At 38.4% G+C, this 21,938-nt stretch overlaps 1 protein-coding gene across 8 annotated transcripts in view; it reads left to right on the forward strand.

The window, feature by feature from the left end:
• EHBP1 (EH domain binding protein 1) overlaps positions 1–21,938 on the forward strand; it is a 206,796-nt gene that overhangs the window by 110,685 nt on the left and 74,173 nt on the right. For all 8 annotated transcript variants that reach the window (XM_059467501.1, XM_059467502.1, XM_059467503.1 and 5 more), the window contains 2 exons: positions 15,794–15,972; positions 16,602–16,650. In XM_059467501.1, the coding sequence (XP_059323484.1) occupies positions 15,794–15,972; positions 16,602–16,650 (228 nt within the window). The remainder of the gene's footprint in view (positions 1–15,793; positions 15,973–16,601; positions 16,651–21,938) is intronic.

The following is a 21,938-nucleotide window of genomic DNA, read 5'->3' on the forward strand; positions in this document are numbered from 1 at the left end:
TAATATATTAGCTCAACCTGAATATTTAAAAGCTTGATTAAACACTCACTGATTAAATGCTTACACCACTTTAAAGAGAGCTACGGTGTTGAGAGGGCAGTCTCTCACAAGGGAAAAATCATTTGGATTCAGAGGATGTAGCATGGTGAAACATCTTCTAATACATCTTATCCTGCCTCTCCCCATACTCCTTTAGAGCAGAGCTTGCTGGGGTGAGCTGTGGGTTCCCACTCACAGCTGCTGTGCTACAGGATACTCAGTAGTTGTAATGTCTACCATCCCCAAAATAAGGAGTATTTCAACAGACACAAACAAACAAGCAAACAACCACCCCCTCCCCCCAAACACAAATAAAATCAAAACAGAATAATTACCCCAACCCTGCCCCCCCACCCACCCCCCACTGTTACCTGGGATGGAATATCTTGAAGAACACAGCTCTCCAGTTATTGCAAGCTTCATTACTGATTTTTTTTACCTTGGTTGTAAAGGTAAAATTAAACATCCTTGTGATGTTTAATTTTGAGACTAGGAGCAACTTCATATGCATGCCTGGCATCTTTAGCACCAAGAGCACATCACTGTTGCTGGCATGGCATGGATTAAAGCCCACTATGGCCGTAGAAAATCACTTTTATTTCCCTGTGGGCTCAGTGTGGGGACCAGCATTAAGCTCACAGATGTGTACACAAGTGCTCAAATTGTGCCTGCACAACTGGGGGAGAGGCTGTCACAGGCATGCAGCAGAACCAGAGAAATACATTGTGGAAGAACTTCTGACTGAATGTCTGATGCTATTACATGCCTGAATTTTTGTAAGCATTCTTGAGACTTCATGCAGAGTCCACTGAAGGCAGGGAGAATCTGAGGTCCTTTAGTTGCCCCTCAGTTGTGTTCCAGAGCAGTGAAATCTTTGCACCCAACATTCCCTGAATGGGAACTGGGCAGGTTAGAGTTGTTTAACTCCTTTTGTTGTCTTTTGTGTGTTGGAAAGGTGAGCCACAAGGAAGAGTACAGTCTCCTTGTCTTTGGTAGAGCAGCTAAAATCTTCATTCTCCCTCACTTCATCAACACCTTGGGACAAGGAACTGTAATCTTAACACCTTGCAGGGGTCATATTTCTTGTCTTGCTTCAATTCAAATACATCCTTAGAATCTCACTCAGCTAAACAACCTTTAAATTATCCTAAAATGTTATACCACCATAAATAATTATAAATAAAAGGAGTGTTCTATTTTTGTATTCTTTCGTTTTTTTTTTTTCCAATTATCTGCCTTGTGTTTCATGCTTCTGGAACATAATGAAAGTAATTTTTACTAAAAAAACACATGGTCAGAATGCGTTTCTGTTACTTCAAGTAAGCTTGGGGTGTTTTTTATATATTGAGAGAGTGTATTTTTTTTTCTGTATGTGTATATAAATACATACAAAGGTATATATGTCATATGTATACCTTTATAACATTATATGAATATGGTATACATATATACCTTTATATATAACAAATATATGTTTATTATCTACATTCAGCCTTTCTAGAAAGTGAATTCATACACCAATTAGATACAGATGGCTTAACAGATCATCATTCAAGTGTTTTACTCTAGATCTGCTTCCTAACTCAACCATATTCCATAACACCAGGAGCTCTTTTCTTACCATGGCCAAAGTGCTCTTAGGAACTCTGTGAAAAGCTTTGTTTTTACCACTGTAAAGCAATGCTGCAGAATTGATGCTTTTCTGAAGTGCTCTCCTGCCCCTCTGTGCTATTGGTAAGTCATCTATCATGGTTGTCATTGGCAGCAGTGACTCAGTAACATAATGGGATTCAGTCTTTTACTGGGACATGGGTGTGTAGATCAGAACCCAATCAATAGGCTTACATGTAGAAAATTATGGCAAACCAAATATTGTTGCAATGCTCAGTGTGGTTATAACTGTAACCACAACTTTTTCACTCTACCTAAAATGCTAATGGAATATTACCACTTGGATTTAAAAAAGGAAAAAAAAAAGACTAAGAAGAGAAATTGCTTTTGAGGGGTTTTCAAGGAAGGAGTTTTCTCTGCAAAAGCATTTAGCTATTTTTACATTTCTTTATAGCAACAAGATTAGACTTTTATTAAAAAGATGTTTGGGGTTTTGCCTGCTAGAATTAGGTTTCCTTTTTGGACAGTATCCTTTCTTGTGTTTACATACTTACCATTGTTTTCAAATGTAGGACCAGAATGTGGCATAGGTGTGAGTAATTGGAAATAGTAGAAGATAATTCCAGTGAGAACCTCCACATTTTTGAAATGTTCTTCCATTTCTGGTCTCCTTGGATACATAAGTGCTTGATTTAAACTCACAACCTGTCTTTTTTTGCAAACATTTAAAGAATCATAGAACCCATACAACACATGGGACATTACAGGGTTTGCTTGAGAGCACTTTCTTCTCTTTTGGAAAAGTGTTTCCTTACTTTTTTGGAGGAAGCCAGTACTGTGACTAGTCCCCAGACAAATGAAATGTATTGCTCTGGATTTTGGGTCTTGCACGGGTTTCTGTGTTTTGGGTTTTTTTGAGCACAGATGAAGTGTAATTGGTCCTTTGTCACCTCAGTGTCACTTTCTCTGACAGTTGCTCTGCCAGCATTTCATGGCCAGTACAGAAGAAGAAGAATAAAGGAAGCAAGATCATGCAGTGGGCCTGTCTTCTGACCAGATTTTAGCAATTTCACGTCCTTTAACTCCTTAACATTGTTCTTGCTTCTGTCCCTGCATGACTAATGGACTTTGTGTGGATCCTCAAACAGGTGATCTGAATGACACTGGAAAATACATATCTGCTTGGAACTATTTGAGAAATAGAGTCACATTAAAAAGAAAAAAAAGTTTAAAATGGGTTATTTTTATATTTATTGAGCAAAAAAGAGAGTAAGAGAGATCAAATCCTAATGTAGTCTCATTTTTTTTGTCCTTCTCATCTTAAAGGATTCTTCTTAAAAACTGGTGATGAGTATGGCTGTGAATTGTAGGTTTAGATTCCATAAGAATTGGCCTCTTTTTGTAGTCAAGTTAGTTACAAATATGTTTCTTCTGTCTGACTTAGGACATAGAATACCTCTGTAGTGTTCCATAACGTAGGGACAGAGATAGCATTCCTTAGTCTGCTTGGAGCTTCTTGGTTTGACTTCTGCTCTGAAGAATCTTCTGAACAGCCAGGCTCTACCAGCTGCAGAAGAGACTTTGGGAGACCAGTGAGACCCACCTTGCCTACCTCAACTCCTCTTTTGAGAGTCCAGAGCCCTCCCCTTCCTGCTTCCTCCCACCCACTCCCAGACTTGCAGAAGGGATTGTTAAGTACCAGCACCCAACACTGCCAAGGTTGTATGAACAGGAGAAAATAAAAATCGTTGCTAAATGACTTTTTAGTATTTACATGTGGTAAAGAAAAAAACTTCTGTGAATGTGACTCGTTGAGAAGCTAAACTGTGACTAAAGCAGTGTGCACACTATATATTTATCAACTTGTCATTCTCCCACTAGAGCTTCAGCACTTGTGTGTGAGTGCTCTGTAAGTTTTATTGTAACTGTAGGAAAAACTGCTCTTTGAGCTCCCCTCCTGTACAGCTTTAAAGGTAAGGTAGGTGTTAATCAAATGATGTTGCTGTGCTTTGTTCCCAGTCATGTCTTGGCTGATGCTTCTGCTGCTGAGTGTTGCCTAGGAGTGTGAAAAGCTTGTGTTTTTAAGATGATGGATCCTGCACCTTTGAATAATTTTTAGCAGTTCATGTAGCTTGGAACTAATGCTCAGTATTGGAACAAACTTTGTAGATGCCACTGGAAGCTTATTTAGAGCAGTTGACTAATTTACCAAAGTTTGGAAATTGCAACTGGTTTGCTGTGTTACCAGAGCTTTCCCTTTACATTAACTTTCTCTTCCCTTTATTCTCCCCATTTCAAAGACTGTCATAATCATTTAATCGCTCGTTATGCAATTAGATATGTTGCTACACATTTATTAGCAAACTTACTGTCAGACTAGTAGTAATGCTGTAATTTACACTTCCCAAAGCATGGAAATTCCTGTGTAGGAATGAAGGCTCCCTTCTTTTCCCTCCTCCACCTATCCCGAGGTGCTTGTGCAGTGAAAAGCATTGCAGGAGACTTGAGATGTGTGAGTGATAAGTGCTCTGCATGTTGTAACAGCTGGACATGATCAGACATGTTAAAGATGATGTATGAGGCTCGTGTGAGTTTTGTGCATTTGTGCTGGCTGAAGATTTATTTATCCTGTGTAGTTCCTTTGGGCTTCTCTGATAAGTCTCATCTCATCCCCCCGTGCAAGAGAGAGCAGTTGATACCTTCCCCCAGTGCTCCTTCTAGTAACTGACTGAAAGACTGAAGTCTTGTGGTGCAGCCCCTCTGTCCAGGTGTTCCCTAGTTCTGCCTGCAGATGAGTGTTTGGAATCACAAGCTGCTCACAACCAGCACATTAATCATCGCATCATCTGGGGACCAATAGAGAACCTGGCAGCAATGCTTAGTTTTCTTTAACACACCATGTAAATGAAGTCCAAAAGGCACTTGAAATGTAACACTTTCTTCCATTTGTGGAAGCTCAAAGGCGTAACTCCTCTTGAGGATTTTAATCCAGTGGACATTAATGTATTGGGGATCCAGTGATGTCATCCGCCTGTCACTGGGAGTTAATGACAGTTAATGCATGGATTAATGATTGGAACAGTGTTGAAAGACCAGGGAGTCATGAATCCATATCTCTGATACTGCCTTAGAAGTACAGACTCCAATCAGAAATGCCTGTGGAGTTGTCTGTTCAGGAAAACCCATCAGGCCATTATCTGGGTCCTATGCTCATGAGTATTGTGCACAGTACAGTTGTAATAGTGCATGCTAACATCCCTGTCTGGTTCTTCACATACCCTGTTGTGGCAGTACTCTTCTTTTCTCTCTCAGCTTGGAATACTCCATGTACGTATGAGCTGCAAAATTTGTCCCTCAAAGTTGAAATCAGCGTTTTGTCTCAAATCTTTTAATATTATGATATTTGCCATGTAACCTTTTGCTCAAAGTGTAAATTTTTTTATTTAAATCACAAAATATTTTTTGTTTAGGGAATTTAAACCAAGGAAAAAGAAAAAGCTGCTGAACAAATTCTGTAGTTCCAAATATCAAGCTAATTTTTAAAATGTTAACATAAGTACTTTATCGAATTAATGAAAAAAGCTGTCTCTGTGGACAATGTACTAATACTTAATTCAAAATGTTATGGAGTAGATCCTAGAGATCATTTAGGAGTGCTACATGTGTTTTAAAAAATGAAACCCAGAAGATCTGACTGCTGTGCATTTGCTGTAACACCCCTGGAACGTGGCTAACGCCCAATTACTGCATGCTTAGACTTGGATGGGAATTACAATTGAGCTGTAAAATATTTTGACAGTTTCCAACTGTTGTGTGGTTATTAGCCAGGCATCATAAGAGAATGAAATTCAGTGATTTGATTAGGTTTGTGTCATGATCTGCTTAAACAAGGACTTTCAACATAAACATGTAGTGTAAAGTGTTAATCAGAGGCAGTATTTAATTATTACCAGCTTTTCTCGAGTTCTGCAGGAGAGAATTCCTCTCTCCCAAAGATTTTGATTTCTTAAATGCGACTTGCCATACCTTTATGCTTCAGCTTTTCATTTACAAGCTTTTACTTGTTGAGTGCTCAAAGCATAACCACACCAAATTTAATTTGTCGCATGAAAATTATGTGTGTATTTTTCAAGAGGATAGATTTGACAGTGTTGAAGCTAGAAAAGCTTGTGTTAATTACATATTATAAAACAAAAAGGATATTTTCATTTAACATGTATTTCTCCTTTTAGCTGAACAAGTCCTAGCAATTAGCAAATTTGAATAATGTAGGCGTTCCTGGAAAAATATATGTTAAGCCAAGTGGCACTTGAATTGCTGTTACTTTTACATGTATTTTTATTTTGAAATTAAACTAATAAAGCAAAAATATTCAAACTGCATGCAAATTAAGCTCCAGATTGTGCTAGTCTTGTTATGTTCATTAGCCATTGAATTCTTGAGTAGTGGCTGTTATTCCATGGGGACTATTCACAGAATAAGGTACTATTCAGAGAGGTAAAGATAACAATCTGCCTTCACACTGCTTAAATAGTGCTCATTCTGTTGGGCAACTAAAGCAAGAATATTCAAGCCTGTCATTCCTTAATTTTTCACTTGCTTTATTTAGTAATGCTTTTTTGTTTTCTGTGTTGCTTATGAGTGGTGCTTGAGAGTGAAGCATTCTGTTTCTGGTAGAGAAGGCATTTTCAAGTGTTGTCATCCTGTTTTTTCTTTAAAAACCCCTCTAAGGTAATCTTTGTCTCTCAGTTCAGTCTGTGACATCTCTGCTGTGGCTGAGAGCTGGTTTGGTTACCAGTGTTGCTTGCTGTTGCTGTTTGCCTGAATACCTCATTTCACCCGGCTGTAATTGGTGGAGTTTTTCTGACTGTTGTCCTGGGTTTGACCTGAACTCTCACCTTGCAGATGACAAAACCTTTGTAATGGTATCCTGGATTTCAAAGTGGCTTTGTGACTGAGGAAATGTGCTGTCTGGGAGAGAGCCTTCCTCTCTGGCAGTCCTCACAAGGAGCAGTTGGAGTGGTGGGCTTGCAGTCAGTAGCCAGTCTCCTAAACATCTGAGACAGCTGTAAACTGTTCAGCTGTAGAGTTTTTCATTTGGAGAGTTGTTAGTGGTTATTGAACTAACTTTCTGTGTATTCAGATAGCTGTGTGCTGGGAAAAAACCCAAAATACGCTGTGCTTTGCAAGATCTGATTAACATTGGGGAATTGGTGCATGAGTTGCTTATGAAAAAATAATATCAGAACCTCCACACAAAGATTAATTTTTAAAATGGGAAATGGGTTTTTTTGGTGGGTGGTTGAACTGAGAGTCCAGTGTGAAGTGTTGCTTGGTGAGTATTAGGGGTTTTCCAGCTTCTTTCCCGTGCAGCCAGAGCATGGAAGGAAGCTCTGCCAGGCTCCTGCTCCCTGCTGGCAGCAGCCCATGTGAGCTGTAGGCTCTGGAGGTAAGAGACACACATAATGTTGGTCTGAAGCACATCTGAAAGATCACTTGGGCTTTCTACTTGCACAAATGCTAAGTTCTCCTTTACAAAATGAACGATTTCTGCAGCCTGTTGTTAAACAGTAATGAAGCATCCATGGCCTTCCCAGGCAGTCTTGAGTGCTTAATTTTCATTATACTGCATTATAGATAGCTCCTCCTGATGTCTGACCTCCAGCAACTAAAGCTTGTAACTTTCTTTTGGCAAACACTGGTCTGGGATGTGAAAGGGTTTGCTTTCTTCTTTGAAATTTTACATGCTTGATGATTTACCATGTTACTTTCCTCTATCGCTTGTTCATACCATAAATGTGCTTCAGCTCTCTTAATGCTTTCCCCCTCCCCCTCTGCAATTTTCTTTGGGCTCATCTTCCTTACACTCTGCATCAGGGAAAACTGAATGTAAAATTTTTGATGTGGTTTTGTTGATGCTAAGTGGAGTGAGAGAGGCAGTCTTGATCTTGCAAGCTTTATTCCTGTCTGTACATCTCAGTACAATGTTTGTCTTTTTCACAACAACCTGATGTTGTTGACTTTATGTTCGGCTTGAATAGACTGTTTTCCCTATATCCTTTTGTGAAGAGCTGTTACCTAACCAGTTCTTCCTTATCCTGCATTTATGTAAATGATTACTCCTTCCTATGTTTCACTTGCAGCTATTGAATTTCATACTGCTTTTTGCAGATCTTTACTCCTTTTTATGTGATTGGCATTCTTGTGCATTCGATGTTCATCCCAGCTTCTTATCCAGTGCATTGTTCACCTTTCTAATTCAGACTTGCAGTGAACCAAGAAATACTCTTGCAGAACCCCTTTCAATGCATATTTACAAGAATCACCTAAAACTAGTCTTGGGTGTAGTTTTCCTGCCTGTTTTGCACCTATATGAGTCTCATTAAGGCTCTGTTTTCCATGCTTCCTTATGAGAGCATCTTGAAAGACAATTAAAAGAGCTCAGCTACTTCTGTAATCTGTTATATGATGCTTCTCTACTCCCTGCTTCCCTCTTGCAGAAGGAACTTGGAGTGCTAGTCTTGATTTGTTGATGACAAATTAATTTGTTACTAGTCTTCTTTTAACTTTCATATGCTAAGAAGGCCCTTAATTATTTGTTCCACCTCCCTTTCATTTGCTTGTCTGCATTCTTGCTATTTGTCCTTTTTCTTATGCTTTTAAAGGCTAGAAGGAAATGTAGTCTTTTCCTACACTTCTAATATTCTCCCCTATGTTCAAGTCTCCAAACTGACTATTCCTTTTGGTTGTTGTTTCATATTGGCTCTTCCAGGACCTTAGGATTACATTAAATGTGTTCAGCTAATCTGAAAGCTTCTGATTTATCTAAGCTGTTTCCACGTGGGGCTGAAATCTGACCTTTCTGTGTCTGTATGAGTAATGCAAGTCTTCAACTTCCATCTGATTTGTACAATAAGGACAGATGTAGAAAAAAAGTACTGAGCATTTCAGATGTGTCCCCATCATCCATGGACAGCTTCTCCTTACCACTGAGGAGGGAAGCAATACTTCTGTTAATTTCCTTCTCATGATTGTTTACATAGAGTCAGCTGTCAATGCAGTAGTTTATCAAGGCAAAAACTTGTTTCCATTAAATTCTCACTTATCTCTTGCTGTCCTCAGCTTTAAGAATATCCATCTTTATGCCTGGTGCCAGCTCATGGGTACCAGCAGCTCACAGGTACCAGCAGCTCACGCAGGATTGTAAAATATACTTATTTTATTTCCAGTGTCAGCCAAGTGGAGTACTATGGCCTTCAGGGGTACTGTGACATCAGTACCAGGCTTAAAAATACTGAGTGCTCTAAGCACACCCAAACAGAGATTGTTTTGCTTTGTTGCTGCAATACCTGCACAAATCTGTCATGTGTGTTGTGTTCTCAAGTATTTCAAACAAAGATTTCTCATAGGTAAAGGCTAATGCTTCCATAAATCTGGCTATGGTTGGGCATTAATATAAATGATGCTGTATATTTACAAAATAGGTAACTATAAAGTTTTGAGCGATGTCACCTTTAATGAGCCAACATCAGAAGGTTGCCTGAAAAACCCATGTCTGTTGAAATGTTCAGAAGAGTGGGATAATGACTTGTGTTTATTTAATGGCTCTGTCAAAAGAAATTCCTGCAAAAGCAACAAGAGTTCACTGTTTTTAGGAAGAATTGGCAGTGACTCTCGTTTTTAGTTTGCCTTGTGCTTTCTTTTAGAAGAGATTCTTGTGACCTTTTCTGACAAGCTCTAACACTTCCATTGTTTGCTGCAGGCCTTTGAAATGTGGCAGAGATAGCCTTGGGCCCAGGGAGGTGCGTTTTGCTAGTTCAGTTCACATTTAACAAAGTTAAAAGCTTTGAAAATTGCCATTCCTCATCTGTGGTTTAAGTTGCTTAATTCTGGCAACCTGCCCAAAACCCTGAACGTTCCCATCGTGGCAGAGAGCCAGGGATTGTGAACCAGCAGCATCCTGGTAGCTCATCTGGGCTTCCAGCACAGATTACATGAGAGCAGAGCGTTCAGCCCACATGCCACCGGGACAACTGGAGGAAGGAAGGTGGACACAAGGAAACTGCCTGTCTTCTGAGAGCAGAAAAATGAGGCCCCATCCCTGCATGTCATCTGTTCATACTGTTACATTATAAATACGTGTAATCATCAGAGACCGAGCTCCGTGTTGGCTTCTGCTTAATGGTATGAGTTCCATAGCTTTTCTTGAGATTTTTAATTGAAAACACGGCGCTCAAGACAAAGATTATGCGACCTCAGGGAAGAGAAGCTAGGTGAGCCTCGGCCAATCCCTTTTTAATAGTTCAGTCTGAGAAGGAGATCACTGTAACTTTTTTCCTGGCTGTACTGACCATCAGGTGAAATTACTTCCGCATAAGTAACCAATTCATTATGTTGTCTGAGATTTGTTTCCCTTTTACCAGTTCATTAACATAATCTTCTCCTTGCAATTAGCTAATAAATTTAGGGCTTCTCAGCTTGGTGAGGTAGCTGCCCACACTCCTGTGCAGTCCTGTTCTTCTCTGCTAAGAACATCCACGGGGGAGGTTGTCATCTGGAAATAAATCGTCTGCCTCGCTCTTAATTGATTGCCATGAGCAGACAGCCTTGTGTCCTGTTGCGCAAACGAGGCAATTGTCCAGCAGTTGATGTGTTGTGAATTTTGGTTCTGAAGGTTTAGAGTTTAGTTCTGAATTCTTGGCTTCTTTCATCCTTTTAATCCCTGACAATGAAAACCAAACCAAAACCCTAAAAGACTCGGCTAAGAAAATGTTACTTCATTACTAGACAAAGTAAAAAGCAAAAGGAGGCTACCAGATAATTACAAAAGTTACAAAATTAAGTACTTAGCAGTATCCTTTGTTACTGCAGTCTCTCCCATCTTTGTGCACTGGATGCCTGTAGGTTATATACATGTGCACATTTCAATTTTATGATGGCATACTGTAATTTTCTACGAGACCACTTCCTTGGTGCTCAGAGTAAAAGTAACCACAGGCAGCCATCTGCAGGCTTGCTTTCATTTCTTTGTCCAGGTATGGTTTTGAAAAGCTCTTTCCAGACTCTTGGCCATCAAAATATATACCAGGCAACTGAAAACGCTTTTGCATTAAATAATCAGACCTATTTGACCAACTCCTAACTTGAGGTGTGTCCCAAGGATTTCACCTTCCACATTCAAATATGAGAGCATCATGTCAGCTCAGGCAGATGTTTAAGTATTGGGTTATGATTGAACATGGGCTGGTTTGGTTGTGCCAAAATTAAACCTGTAAAATGATAAGCAATTTAAAGCTTATGCCTAAGGCTTTTGAGATAAAAGTTTGTATTTTATTGCATATCCACATTAGCTGTAGGCACAATCAGAAGAGTGAGGAAGGCGAAGTTTTAAGATGTCTGCTGCTGCTGAAACCTGGAGGTTACCTAAATGCTCATTATTAATCATATATAGGAAATAAATTCGGTGTAACTTGTGTCCAGCAGCTGGGTTTTCATATCTCGTTCATTTTTAGGGACAGTAGGAACCAGAGACATTTTGCACCATGCAAATAAGGAGCACAAAGTTAAAGAATGTTCTCCTAAACAGATCAATTTCTTTATCAGAGTAACAGAATAGCAGAACTAACATTTCTTTCAAGGAAATGTGTATTTTCTAATACATGCATGATCTTCCCTTATTAGAAGCAAAGAGCAATGCTACTTGTATTTTGATGTGTCACTAAATTGTAATCTTATGGTGACCTGCTATGTAAAAAATACCTAACTACCCTAAGTAAAGAACATCTCAGCACAACTGGGTCATGAGGATGTTTTCTCCATTTTTGGAATAAAACAGAAAGCTGTTCCATTCTATCTTTGTAGACTCTTTCCATATTGTATTTGAAATTCCTGGTACCACTTCTTGACTTACGCCCAGACTGTTCCACAGCCCAGAATAAACAAAACTGAATGCATGTTGGACACATACAGACCTTGTCAAAGGCATAAATTCTATTAAATGAGCCATATTCAAATTCTAATACTCCCAGGCTAATGGGACATTCCTATGGGTGAAGTCCTGTGTTGTTTAAAAAACAAAATTTTAGAATATCATTTTGAGGGTATAAAGTTACCTGTTTGACTGAAATGTATTTGGTGTCTTGATTCTATTGCACCTTTATACAGCTTTTCAGACTGTTCAGTTCGGCTGAGTTTCCTGGACTTCTACATCCAGCCACATGCTGCACATTTTCACTCACCTACTTGTGCCTTACTTTCATTTACCTTACCTTGCATTTTAATGGTTGCGCAATTTTCTGTGAGCCCAGACAGCGTCGTGGTTTTGATAGGGGTACGGGAAAATCCCTTTTATTTTGCTCAGTCAAATAAGTTAGAGGCCAGTGTCTGTACTTGCCTCTTGAGGGAAAAAAACTTGCTTGTTCATTGTTTGTAGGTCTTCCCTATTCTGACTTTCAGCCCTATCTCAATCTGAGAGAGCTCAATCTGAGCTTCCTCTGCTGCAGTTAATTACCAGTCCTGGGTGGTTGTCTCAGCTCCTTTCCTCTTCTAGGAGTTGTGTTCAATCATTAATATAAAACCCAAACCATGTAAGTGTTCCACCTAGATTACAAATTTTTTTTTTTTCTCTTACTCTTCTCAGCATCTTTCTCTTCTGGGCTTCAGCACTCCTGCTTTCTTTAAACACCTCTACCCCCATGCAACCTGTCTACAAGCCTTTGAGGTCCTCAATCTGAGCCCCTACAGTCTTCATCCTGGCTGTGTCACCATCCCATAGCCCCATGTTCTCATCACAGTTCCAGTCTTGATTTTCTTCTCCTGAGTGTTGGGCTGTGTCAGAGATGCAGCTCAACCCTTGCTGTGTGAGCCATCACTGTGTCTGGTGCTGGGTTCCTCAGAGCAGCAAAAACAGCTATTTGAATATTTTTAAATGTGGGTATGCAGCCTAATACTTGAAGCTGTTGTCCTCTTGTTAACATAATGGTCTGATGGGATAATCTCCCAAGAGAAAAAATGCATACACTATAAAACATATCAGCTGAGCTTCCAGAATGTGTAAAAAGAAGAATAGAGACTTCAGTGCCTTTGTTGAGTGTGAACCGAAGATATCCCGAAGCCAATGCTGACTCCAGCTGCTAAATCCATCCTCATGATGCTGTGTTTAGATCTGAGCCACCCTGTGAGGGACGAGCTCTGGAACCTCCACGCTCGCCGTGCGCTGCTCCATGGCTGGACAGAAGCCAGTTGTGTTGGATTCCATGACCTGTTGATCAGTGAGCAGCTCTGGCAATCTGCTGTGGATATCTTGGCCTTTCTAGTGGCATTTCCAGCCGAGTTCGCAGGGACTTCGGCTTTTGAGCTCAGAAAGGCAAGTTGTGACTGCTGTGTCGTTTGGAAGAATTGTGTAGTCAGTGCTGAAAAGAATGATGTAAGAAAAAGGTTATTAAATTTTCATTTAATCTGATTAGTTACTACCAATCATGTAGAGCAAGAAATAGGCACTTGGTAGTAATTGTGTTTGCACCGAGGCAGTAATTAATATGTCCAACATACAAATATTGAAAGAAAATGTTTTGCGTAATGATTTTTCACACACACATGAAAAAGAAACTAAAACTAACATTTGTAAACTCCTCTGAAGGCCTGTCAAGTGCTCACACAGTTTTGCCTTTACTTCTGTATTTCCATTGTGTCTGGAGTTGAATGCTTTTATCATAGATTAAATAACGAAAGCTTTGACGCAGGTGGTGATTAGGAGCATAACATTGTCATGGTATTAACTTCACCTTTATCAAAAAACATGGACTAATAAGTGTGGAAAGAAAATCTTATACAATTTCTGCTTTATCAGGTAAGAGAAGAGAAGATTGTACGTGTTATGCACGTTATGCGTGTCCTAAATCTTCTGTATTCTGGAAAAAGTGCTTTTAGAAAATCTAACATAAGGGGAAAGAAAAACACAGAAAAAAGCTCCAGATTTTCAAGGATTCTGCAGTCTATCTTTTTAAGCATTGATAATTTTAGAATACATTTTTAAATGAAGTATGAAATTCTGCCTAATTTATTGGTTTACTACTTTTGTATTTCCTTCTGTAAAATCTGGTTTTAAATTCAGTTACATCTACAGTTTGTTAGATAAGTAAAGTAATTTAAGTGGCAATATTGCCTAAGGCAATTTCAGTGTTAACAAGAAAGTGTTTAGGTGGTGACTGGAAAATTTACCATTTTTGTTGAGAGTTTCAGCAACAAGTATTAAGCTTTTATAATTAACATTTAATAGATCTGGTAAGTAGTGCTCTATGATTTGAAGAAGTAGCTTTTTGCATTAATAATTTGTTAAAATATCACTTTTCCACTATTTGATAATGTTGTTGTAGTATTTTTCTCTCATTGAATACATCTCTGAGTAGTGCTATTTCCATGTCTATAACTTATAATAGCAAATATATTTTAAGTAATGTAGCACCTTAAATTTGAGGTCAATGATTAGTTACTAGATTTTGCTTCAAGTTGTAAAGAAAACAAGAGAAAAGCACCATCTTAATTACTTCACTGAATCTGGAGTAACAGCTCCTATGCAATATTTGTTTCTCTGATTAAAATCTTGTGCGTGGTAAAGTTTATAATTTATTGCTGCTTTTCCTTCCCTATTTTGTATATCCCTGTTAAAGCTGTTAATTCAGTGTATTTGGAGATATTTGTCTCATTGTTAATGGATTTGTTCATGCTGATTTGAATTGTTGACAGGATTACAAAACCTAAGCACTTTCTAACAAGTTATTTTGTACATATGATGTGGAGTTTAAAAAAAATAATCTCAGCAAGGTATACCTTTTGCACTTTGCAAATGAGTTAGCAGTGCTTCTGTCTGGTGAGGACGTAGTGTGTTTATGCAACAACTTTTTAGGGCTGATTTGACAGTAAATGAAAAATTACTTCCCCAGCTCTGCACTTTTTTTTTTTCCCCAGAAGCAGTGAAAACAAATGAGTTGATAGCAGCTAATTGCTGAGCACTGACAGGCTTCAGTCAAGGGGGGGCATCGTTGGTCTTTCACAAATAGACAATAACAAGTAAATCCGTTTGACCATAAAGTGGCTGTGATACAGTAAATTACTTGCTCTTAATTTGTCTTAATTTGGGAACTCTCTAGCTCTAAAGTGCATCAAGAGCTTGTTTGTTTTGTATATATGCTTTAAATGATATTACATTGAAAGAATAGGGGATCTCAGTTCTTTCACTGTAATTCAAACATCAGTCACATTCTGCCTGTTTGATTAGATCTAAAAAGTCTTTAAAGTGACAGTATTTTTCTAGGGAAGTGTGTATGTCTTGGAAACAGCTGCTGCAATCAGAATGCTGAATTTGAGGAGCAGCGGATAGTCTGACAAATGCCAAATGCCTGAAGTGTTCTATTTTATTCCTTGGTTTATGCCCACAAAAATATTACTAAAAGAGTCAAAATAACTTTTTTTGGAAATGGTCATTATTAGCTAATGATGATCTAATGGTTGTTAGCTAATGACACTTGTTAGAAACCACCTTCTGATAAGAGTTTTCATCTGAAATTCCTTTTCCACATAGAAAAGCTGAAGCCTGGAAGAGGCAGCTCTTCGGGTTCAGTTGGAAGTGGCTGTTCAGAAACACGGTGCCATAATTACCTTTATGCAATTGCACAGAAGGAGCACCGAAACTCTCCTATACCAGGAGGAATTCATCAATCCTGTGTCATGACTTTGATTGTGAAAGGGCTCATGGGGATGCTTTTCCATGGCTGCATCTTGGGAAGTGTTTTCAAGGCTGTGTGTCACGGGCTGTGCAGGGCTGTGCCGTGTTTCAGCACGGGTGTTTCCACTGGTACAATTCTTGGCCTCTTCCCCTGTGTAGATCTGGAATCCTGTATATCTGCATCCTTGGGAGACAAGTGCCTAGGGCAACAACTGTAGATAATAACTCGCGATTTGTGTCTTTTGCAAGTTACAGTCATTGTAAACTGACAGCTGTGAAGGACCTAAACTCACATCAAAGGATACAGATCATCTAGTTAGGTCAATTAATGTTAATTCTCATCTTCCATTAAATTCTTTTATCTTCTCTCTCTTTTTTTTCTTTCTTTTTTTTTTTCTCTGTTTTTTTTTTTTTTTCCAGCCAAGCCCAATACCAAGTCCTGTTTTGGGGAGAAAGCCAAATGCCAGTCAGTCATTGCTCGTGTGGTGCAAAGAAGTTACAAAAAACTATAGGGGAGTGAAAATCACCAATTTCACCACGTCGTGGAGAAACGGTTTATCCTTTTGTGCAATATTACATCACTTTAGACCAGACCTAATGTAAGTTGTATACTCTTTGCCGGCATAAGCTAACTCTCATAGAAATACTGAACAATTTTTTAACTTGAAAATCAAATACCAGTGTGTTTTAGGTGCTGAACTGTTTTCACCCTTTGCTTTCAAGCAGGGAACCATCCTTTCTAAGAAACCAGATTTATGAATGCTCAAACTTTGTGACCTCTTTGCTCTCCCTTGTTGCATAAACAATTATTTCTCCCCTCTCTGTGATTTGTTTTTCTTCTTCTTAATCTTATACAAAGAACTGACTTCAAGATGATTATGAGAATTGCGCCAGTGTTGAAATGAGATGAGAGGAATAAGCTCTTTGTATGCTGACAAGGACGGATTACCTCCTGGTAAATTTGGTTGTCAAGGCTGGCCTCTAGTCCCTGCCTTAACTTCTTTTTTAGATGGAGAGCTTCAGGCAATGAAACATGTAATCGGTGCTTATTTATTTATTTATTTATTCCTTTAATTTTCCACACTATTAGTTTTGTTGATTGAATTGCTGTGAAATTGCTAGTTACTGTATGATATTATTGTATGTCAAATTTTTAGATTTAGTTTGTTTTAAAACTGCTGCTTTTATCAAATACTGTATATACCCACTGTGCCATTTTCCCCCTCAGTGACTACAAGTCCCTGAATCCTCAAGACATTAAAGAGAACAACAAAAAGGTAAGAACTGCCAGGCAAAAAAACAAAACCCAAAAACAAAACCATAGCCTCAATTTTGACTTCACTGCAGGTTTTTATTAATTTTGGGAAAGTGTGGTTGTTTTGTAAGGTCATAACTGTGGCTCACAGAAGGTGTTCGGCCTCCTGCAGTTCAGATCGGATGTGTTATTGACTCGAGTTTGTCATGGCTTTAACATTCACAACAAGTGCAGGGCTGGCATTACAGTTTCATATTTGTATGGCCTACATTAAGTGTGAGAGCAGAGGAGGGGCCTGGCCAGCCTTCTGTGAGCACTGCTCTGGTTTTTCCAATCAGCCACGTAATTAAAAGAATGAAAAATGTAACTGCTCTTGGACTGTGGCACACAAGGCTTCTCTTGCTGTTGCTTTAACAAGGCTCTGGGAGCTGAGCACGGTTGATGTTGTTTTGATGGTGATTGTTATATTTTTAAAGACGGAATTTTACACCTACTCTTACAGTGCATCAGCTGAATGAAGTAGTGTGCACAACATGGGAGGTTTAGGATAAAAGGTGTTGACATATTCCTTTACAAATAAATTAAATGCTAGCAAAATAGTTAATAGCCTTGTGCTGTGCAACTGTTTTAAACCAGTCTTTGTAGGTGCAAGATGTAAAAAGTTTCTCTGGAAGAAGCAGGAATTCAGTTTGGGGATCACCGGAAAACTGTTTATTTCTGCTCACTATTTTAGATATGTTACAAGCTTCAGTTGGGCCCTAGGGACATGTTTAGAAATTACAATTTTCATGTGAGTCACTGATAATAAAATTGTTCCTGAAGATCATCTGAAAATTGTTTTAAATATCTGCCTTCTTAAAGCTGTGATTTTATTTTTATACTGCTTTAAAAGGCACTAAATTTAACTGAGATGAAGGTATAAAAATATACTTTAAATAAATTACCAAGTTCAATATTATATAGCAAACATATCTACAATCTAGTATTATTTAGTTACATGGAATTTATGAAAGTGCTTTATTAAAATTCATTTTGTTTATATTTTAATGTGCCTGCACACTTATGTGTTAAACAGGGAGTTACTTGTCTTTAATTTAGTACTTAAGTATTATAAATAATGAAATGTCTCTGAGCAGCTCCTATCTAATGAGTATTTAGCTGATGATATTTTTTTTCATAATAATAGGAGGACTTAGAATGACCTAAGTGGATTATCTGTGGCATCACAGTATTCTCTGTGACCATATGTTTTTGTACTACAAGTTTTGTTGAGCGTCTGGCCTAATTAAGCTGGATTATAAAACAGAAAGAATAGATTATTAATTAAAAATGTTAGCAGTATGATCAGTCATCTTTTCTTTGTGAAACTGTGATGGCAAACAGTGAACTTTTTAGCCTGTCTCTAACAGGATATAGTTCCCAGAATTGAAGAAATAGTGATTGTTATTATTGTGCAGTTTTTTTCTTTCATCACTTTGCCAGCCTTTGCCTGACAGCTACCCTGAGTATCTCAGTTGCTTCCTGCAGATTTATTTCCTGGTCTCACACAGTTCTGCCAGATAACCCCGTGTGCCCTTGGTTGGAGTGAATGCAGCACTGCCAACAATGGCTGCCTAGAAATTCCATGCAGATATGTAACACATTTGACAATGATTCCTCCTAACCAATTAAAATAACATCTTTGGATGAATAGGATGATTTTCTTTGTCTGAAGCAGATCTTTTTCTTTTTTTCCAATGTTTTTCTGCCTCTCCCTCTCTCCAAAAGGAAAACCATAGATTAAAGGTTAACCCATAAGAGTATATATCTTAGAAGTGCATGACCTTGTTTGTATTTTAATTTTTAAAAAAGGAGGAAATCTTAAGATTTCTTAACGACTGTTCCAGAGCAAATATTGTGTATAATTAGGGATGGAAATGTACTCTTAAAAAAGGCATGTCATCAGAGGTTCTTTATAATACACACCAGCCACTTGCCAGTTGGATGCTGCCACTGATGCTGAATAAAAAAGGGTATTTACCTGTGACATCTGATCTTGGCCAATATGTCAGTGTGTTACAGAGTTGGGAAATGATTGGAATAGTGCCTGTGGTGCTTGTGCTGATGGATCCCAATTGATGTCTGTCAATCAGCTTGTCAGTAAATTAAAAAAAAAGAAAAAGACTTCACTGGGAGATAGATAAATAGGCTTAGTCTCCTGAATATACATATATTTAAAAAATCCCAAACAACTACTACATTGGCATCAGTCTGAATTGGAAGGTATTTTTGGTGCACATTGGAAATTCAAATTTCTATCAGGAACAAAAGAGAAACCAGGATTATCATTGAGAAAATTACAAACATTACAGGGATACTTTCCCAGCTGGTCTAAAGAGTTGTGCTTCTGCTTAAATCTCAGATATAGCTAACTATCCGTATTACCTTCGTAGTAGTGTTAAACAGTTAATTTGATATAATATGTCCATTTGGTTATTATTAAATAACAATTAAATCTAAATTAAGGGAAAATTTATTAAAATTACAGCATACTGGCACTATAGTTCCTTGTCAACATTAGAAGTATTTTTTCTCACTCATAACATGTACTGCACTTTAAAAATATAAGCTACTAAACAAGACTTGGGCTAGATCTTTGACAAGATGAAGGAATGAGAAGTAGAAGGGCAAAACAGCATGGTGCTGATAGTGAATTTCTGGTTTTAGTCATTGCTTAGAGAAGCTTGGTTCGTTTATCATGTGGTGATATCTTTTGGATGTTCAATTGGCACTTCTTATTTTTATGATGCTCCCCGGTTCTTGGCCATTTCTAACAAATTCCTCAATACATTTGAACTTGAGTGATCATCTTAATAAAATATCCTATTTTTAAAAGGAATTCTTTTCAATTACACATTTAAATAGAAGAATTCAGATTTACAGGGGTAGTATTGAGTCAAAATAGAAAATAATCCTTACCTTGAAACTGGAGTTAGTATTTTTATAATAGGTGTTCATGCTTACCTCTACAATTTGATTCCACAAAGTCATAAGAACAGATCTAATTGCATGTGTAGGAGATGCTTGTTGGCATCAGTAGGATATTGTAGAAGCAGAGTTAAACATGCAGAGTAGTAAATATTTGCAAAAATTGGGACTGAGTTATGCCTGTGTTTGACAAAAATAATTTGACTTGGAAAATTTTCTCTGTTAATATTATGTTACAAACGAATTAGAAATATGATGAATTTATAAATATGCTGGAATATCAGGAAACTCCCAGCTTTTCTAGTAGTGAAGAACAACCCATCACATAGTGCTATATGGACACATCCAGAACACACAATTGCTATTTCTAGAGCTACTGTCTGTAGAGCACTGGCATGCCAATCTACATATCTATCTTCTCTTTGAAAGGAGAAAAGCAAAAATGTGGATGAGAATGAGAGGGAATGGGGAATAGGTGTCAGGCATCAGGAGGAAATAACTGTGTTTAATCCCAGGCATCACCAGAAGAACTGAGCAGCCAACAAAAAGTGATTGCAGCTGTACTGAGAATATCCATCATTCCAAATTCAGTCCTGCTGTAGTGTTACTTCTAAGCAAGTACCTTTCCTGAGATCTGAAACACTGTCCTCACCTTAATTTTATAGACCCTGGGAGATACTCATAGAATTTAGTTTTATTAGCATATAAAGAATAAGAAATTGAGAGTATAAAAGGAGTTTAGGTCAAGTCATGTCTATGGGCTTTGGCTGCCCTGGCTGCTGTGCCTGTCCTTAAGTCCTATCATTCTTCATATGGTGACTCCCACTACCTGCAGTGTGAGGTAACAAGTTATTTATGCCACTGAATCAGCACTGACCCACTTAGCAAACAGCACTTCCTGGCATTACCTTTAGTCCACAGAAGCACGGGTGGCTCGCTGTGTGTCCGTGCCCAGCCTGTTTCTGCTGTGGTATGAGCATCCATCATTGCTGCGTCTGCCATGCCTTAGGCTGCCACCCAGATCCCTGCATTGCTGCTCTCTCTGCCCCTCATGGCTATTCAGTCCCACCCATCTTGTCTCCCTCTCCTCCGTAGTCAGCTTGATCCTGCTCCTCCAGCTCTGTTTCCCAGGATGCTGCTTTGGTCCAGGTTGCTGCCATTCCCTCCCACCTATTATTTTGCTGCTGTTCTGCTCCATCTGGAGTTTTGTACCAGCAAATACATCAGTCATGTTTGCCACTGCTGCTCCTGTATCTAAGCACACTTCTGTATTTATAAATGCCATAACAGTCTCTCATCATAATAAACCTTCCCAAGAAATACTACACCAAATACCAGCAATGATTTTAGGCCAAATCATTTTGCATGGGGAGAACCCCAGAAGAGCTTAATAATGAATTATTCAGACCATTTCTGTGTCTAGATAAACTCTGTGAACCATTTATTATAATTATATAAAAAGTACTTCACCTAAAGTGCTTTGGAAAGTTGTACCTGAGCATGAGAGGAGGCATGCAAAATTTCGGGAAGGTAAATTCCAGCTTTTGGAAGCGAAGTTTGTAAAGCAGCTGAAATGAAAACTATTGGACCACTGAGTAGGGAATGACATTGCAAGGAGGAGGAGAGAGCCTCTTTTTCTCAGAGCAAACAAAACATCTGGGTCTGCCAGGAGCAGGCCAGCCCAGCCCCACATTCTGTCTCACTGTTGAATTCTTAGTAATATAAAAACCAAGAGGATTAAAAAAAAAAACCCATAATTGTTTTATTTTTTCTCTATTCTTTTTAAACTAAAGAAATTAAGGAAAAAATGTAAAGTTCAGGAGTTGAAGCCAGTGATGTGTGTTACTGTTTCCTTGTGAAAGGACAGTTTTCTCATCCATGTCTTAAATTTAGCATCTGCTTTTGTTCAAAATAGTGTAGGATCCACTGTGAACATTGTAAGGCCCTTCAGGAGACACTGAAAAGGAGCTGCAGGATTCCTGGGGGAGGAGAAGCCCACATGCTTTAACTGAGTGCATCTACGCTAACAGGAGGCCTTTTAAAGACTTCCTTGAAACACAATATTGTCTTCCAAGGTTAATCCAGGATAGTAATAATTAATTGTAAATTGAGAAACGGCTTTAATTCTTCAAAACTAGAAAAACCTGATGCACCAAGCCCACTCACTTAAAGGGCCAGCAGTAAAAGAAGACAATGTGGCCTCACAAAGTGGGAGGCTTGCAACTGTTCAGCTTTTAGAAAGTAAAGCGAAATGGGAATGATTTTCACTCTCTCTTTCTTATAAATTTAGCATCAACAAATGTTTTTAAAATGCATTTGCTTGATGGATTAATGTGATTTATG

This window comes from Ammospiza nelsoni, chromosome 3 (assembly GCF_027579445.1).
Source record: "Ammospiza nelsoni isolate bAmmNel1 chromosome 3, bAmmNel1.pri, whole genome shotgun sequence".
In the NCBI taxonomy this organism is placed as follows: Eukaryota; Metazoa; Chordata; class Aves; order Passeriformes; family Passerellidae; genus Ammospiza; species Ammospiza nelsoni.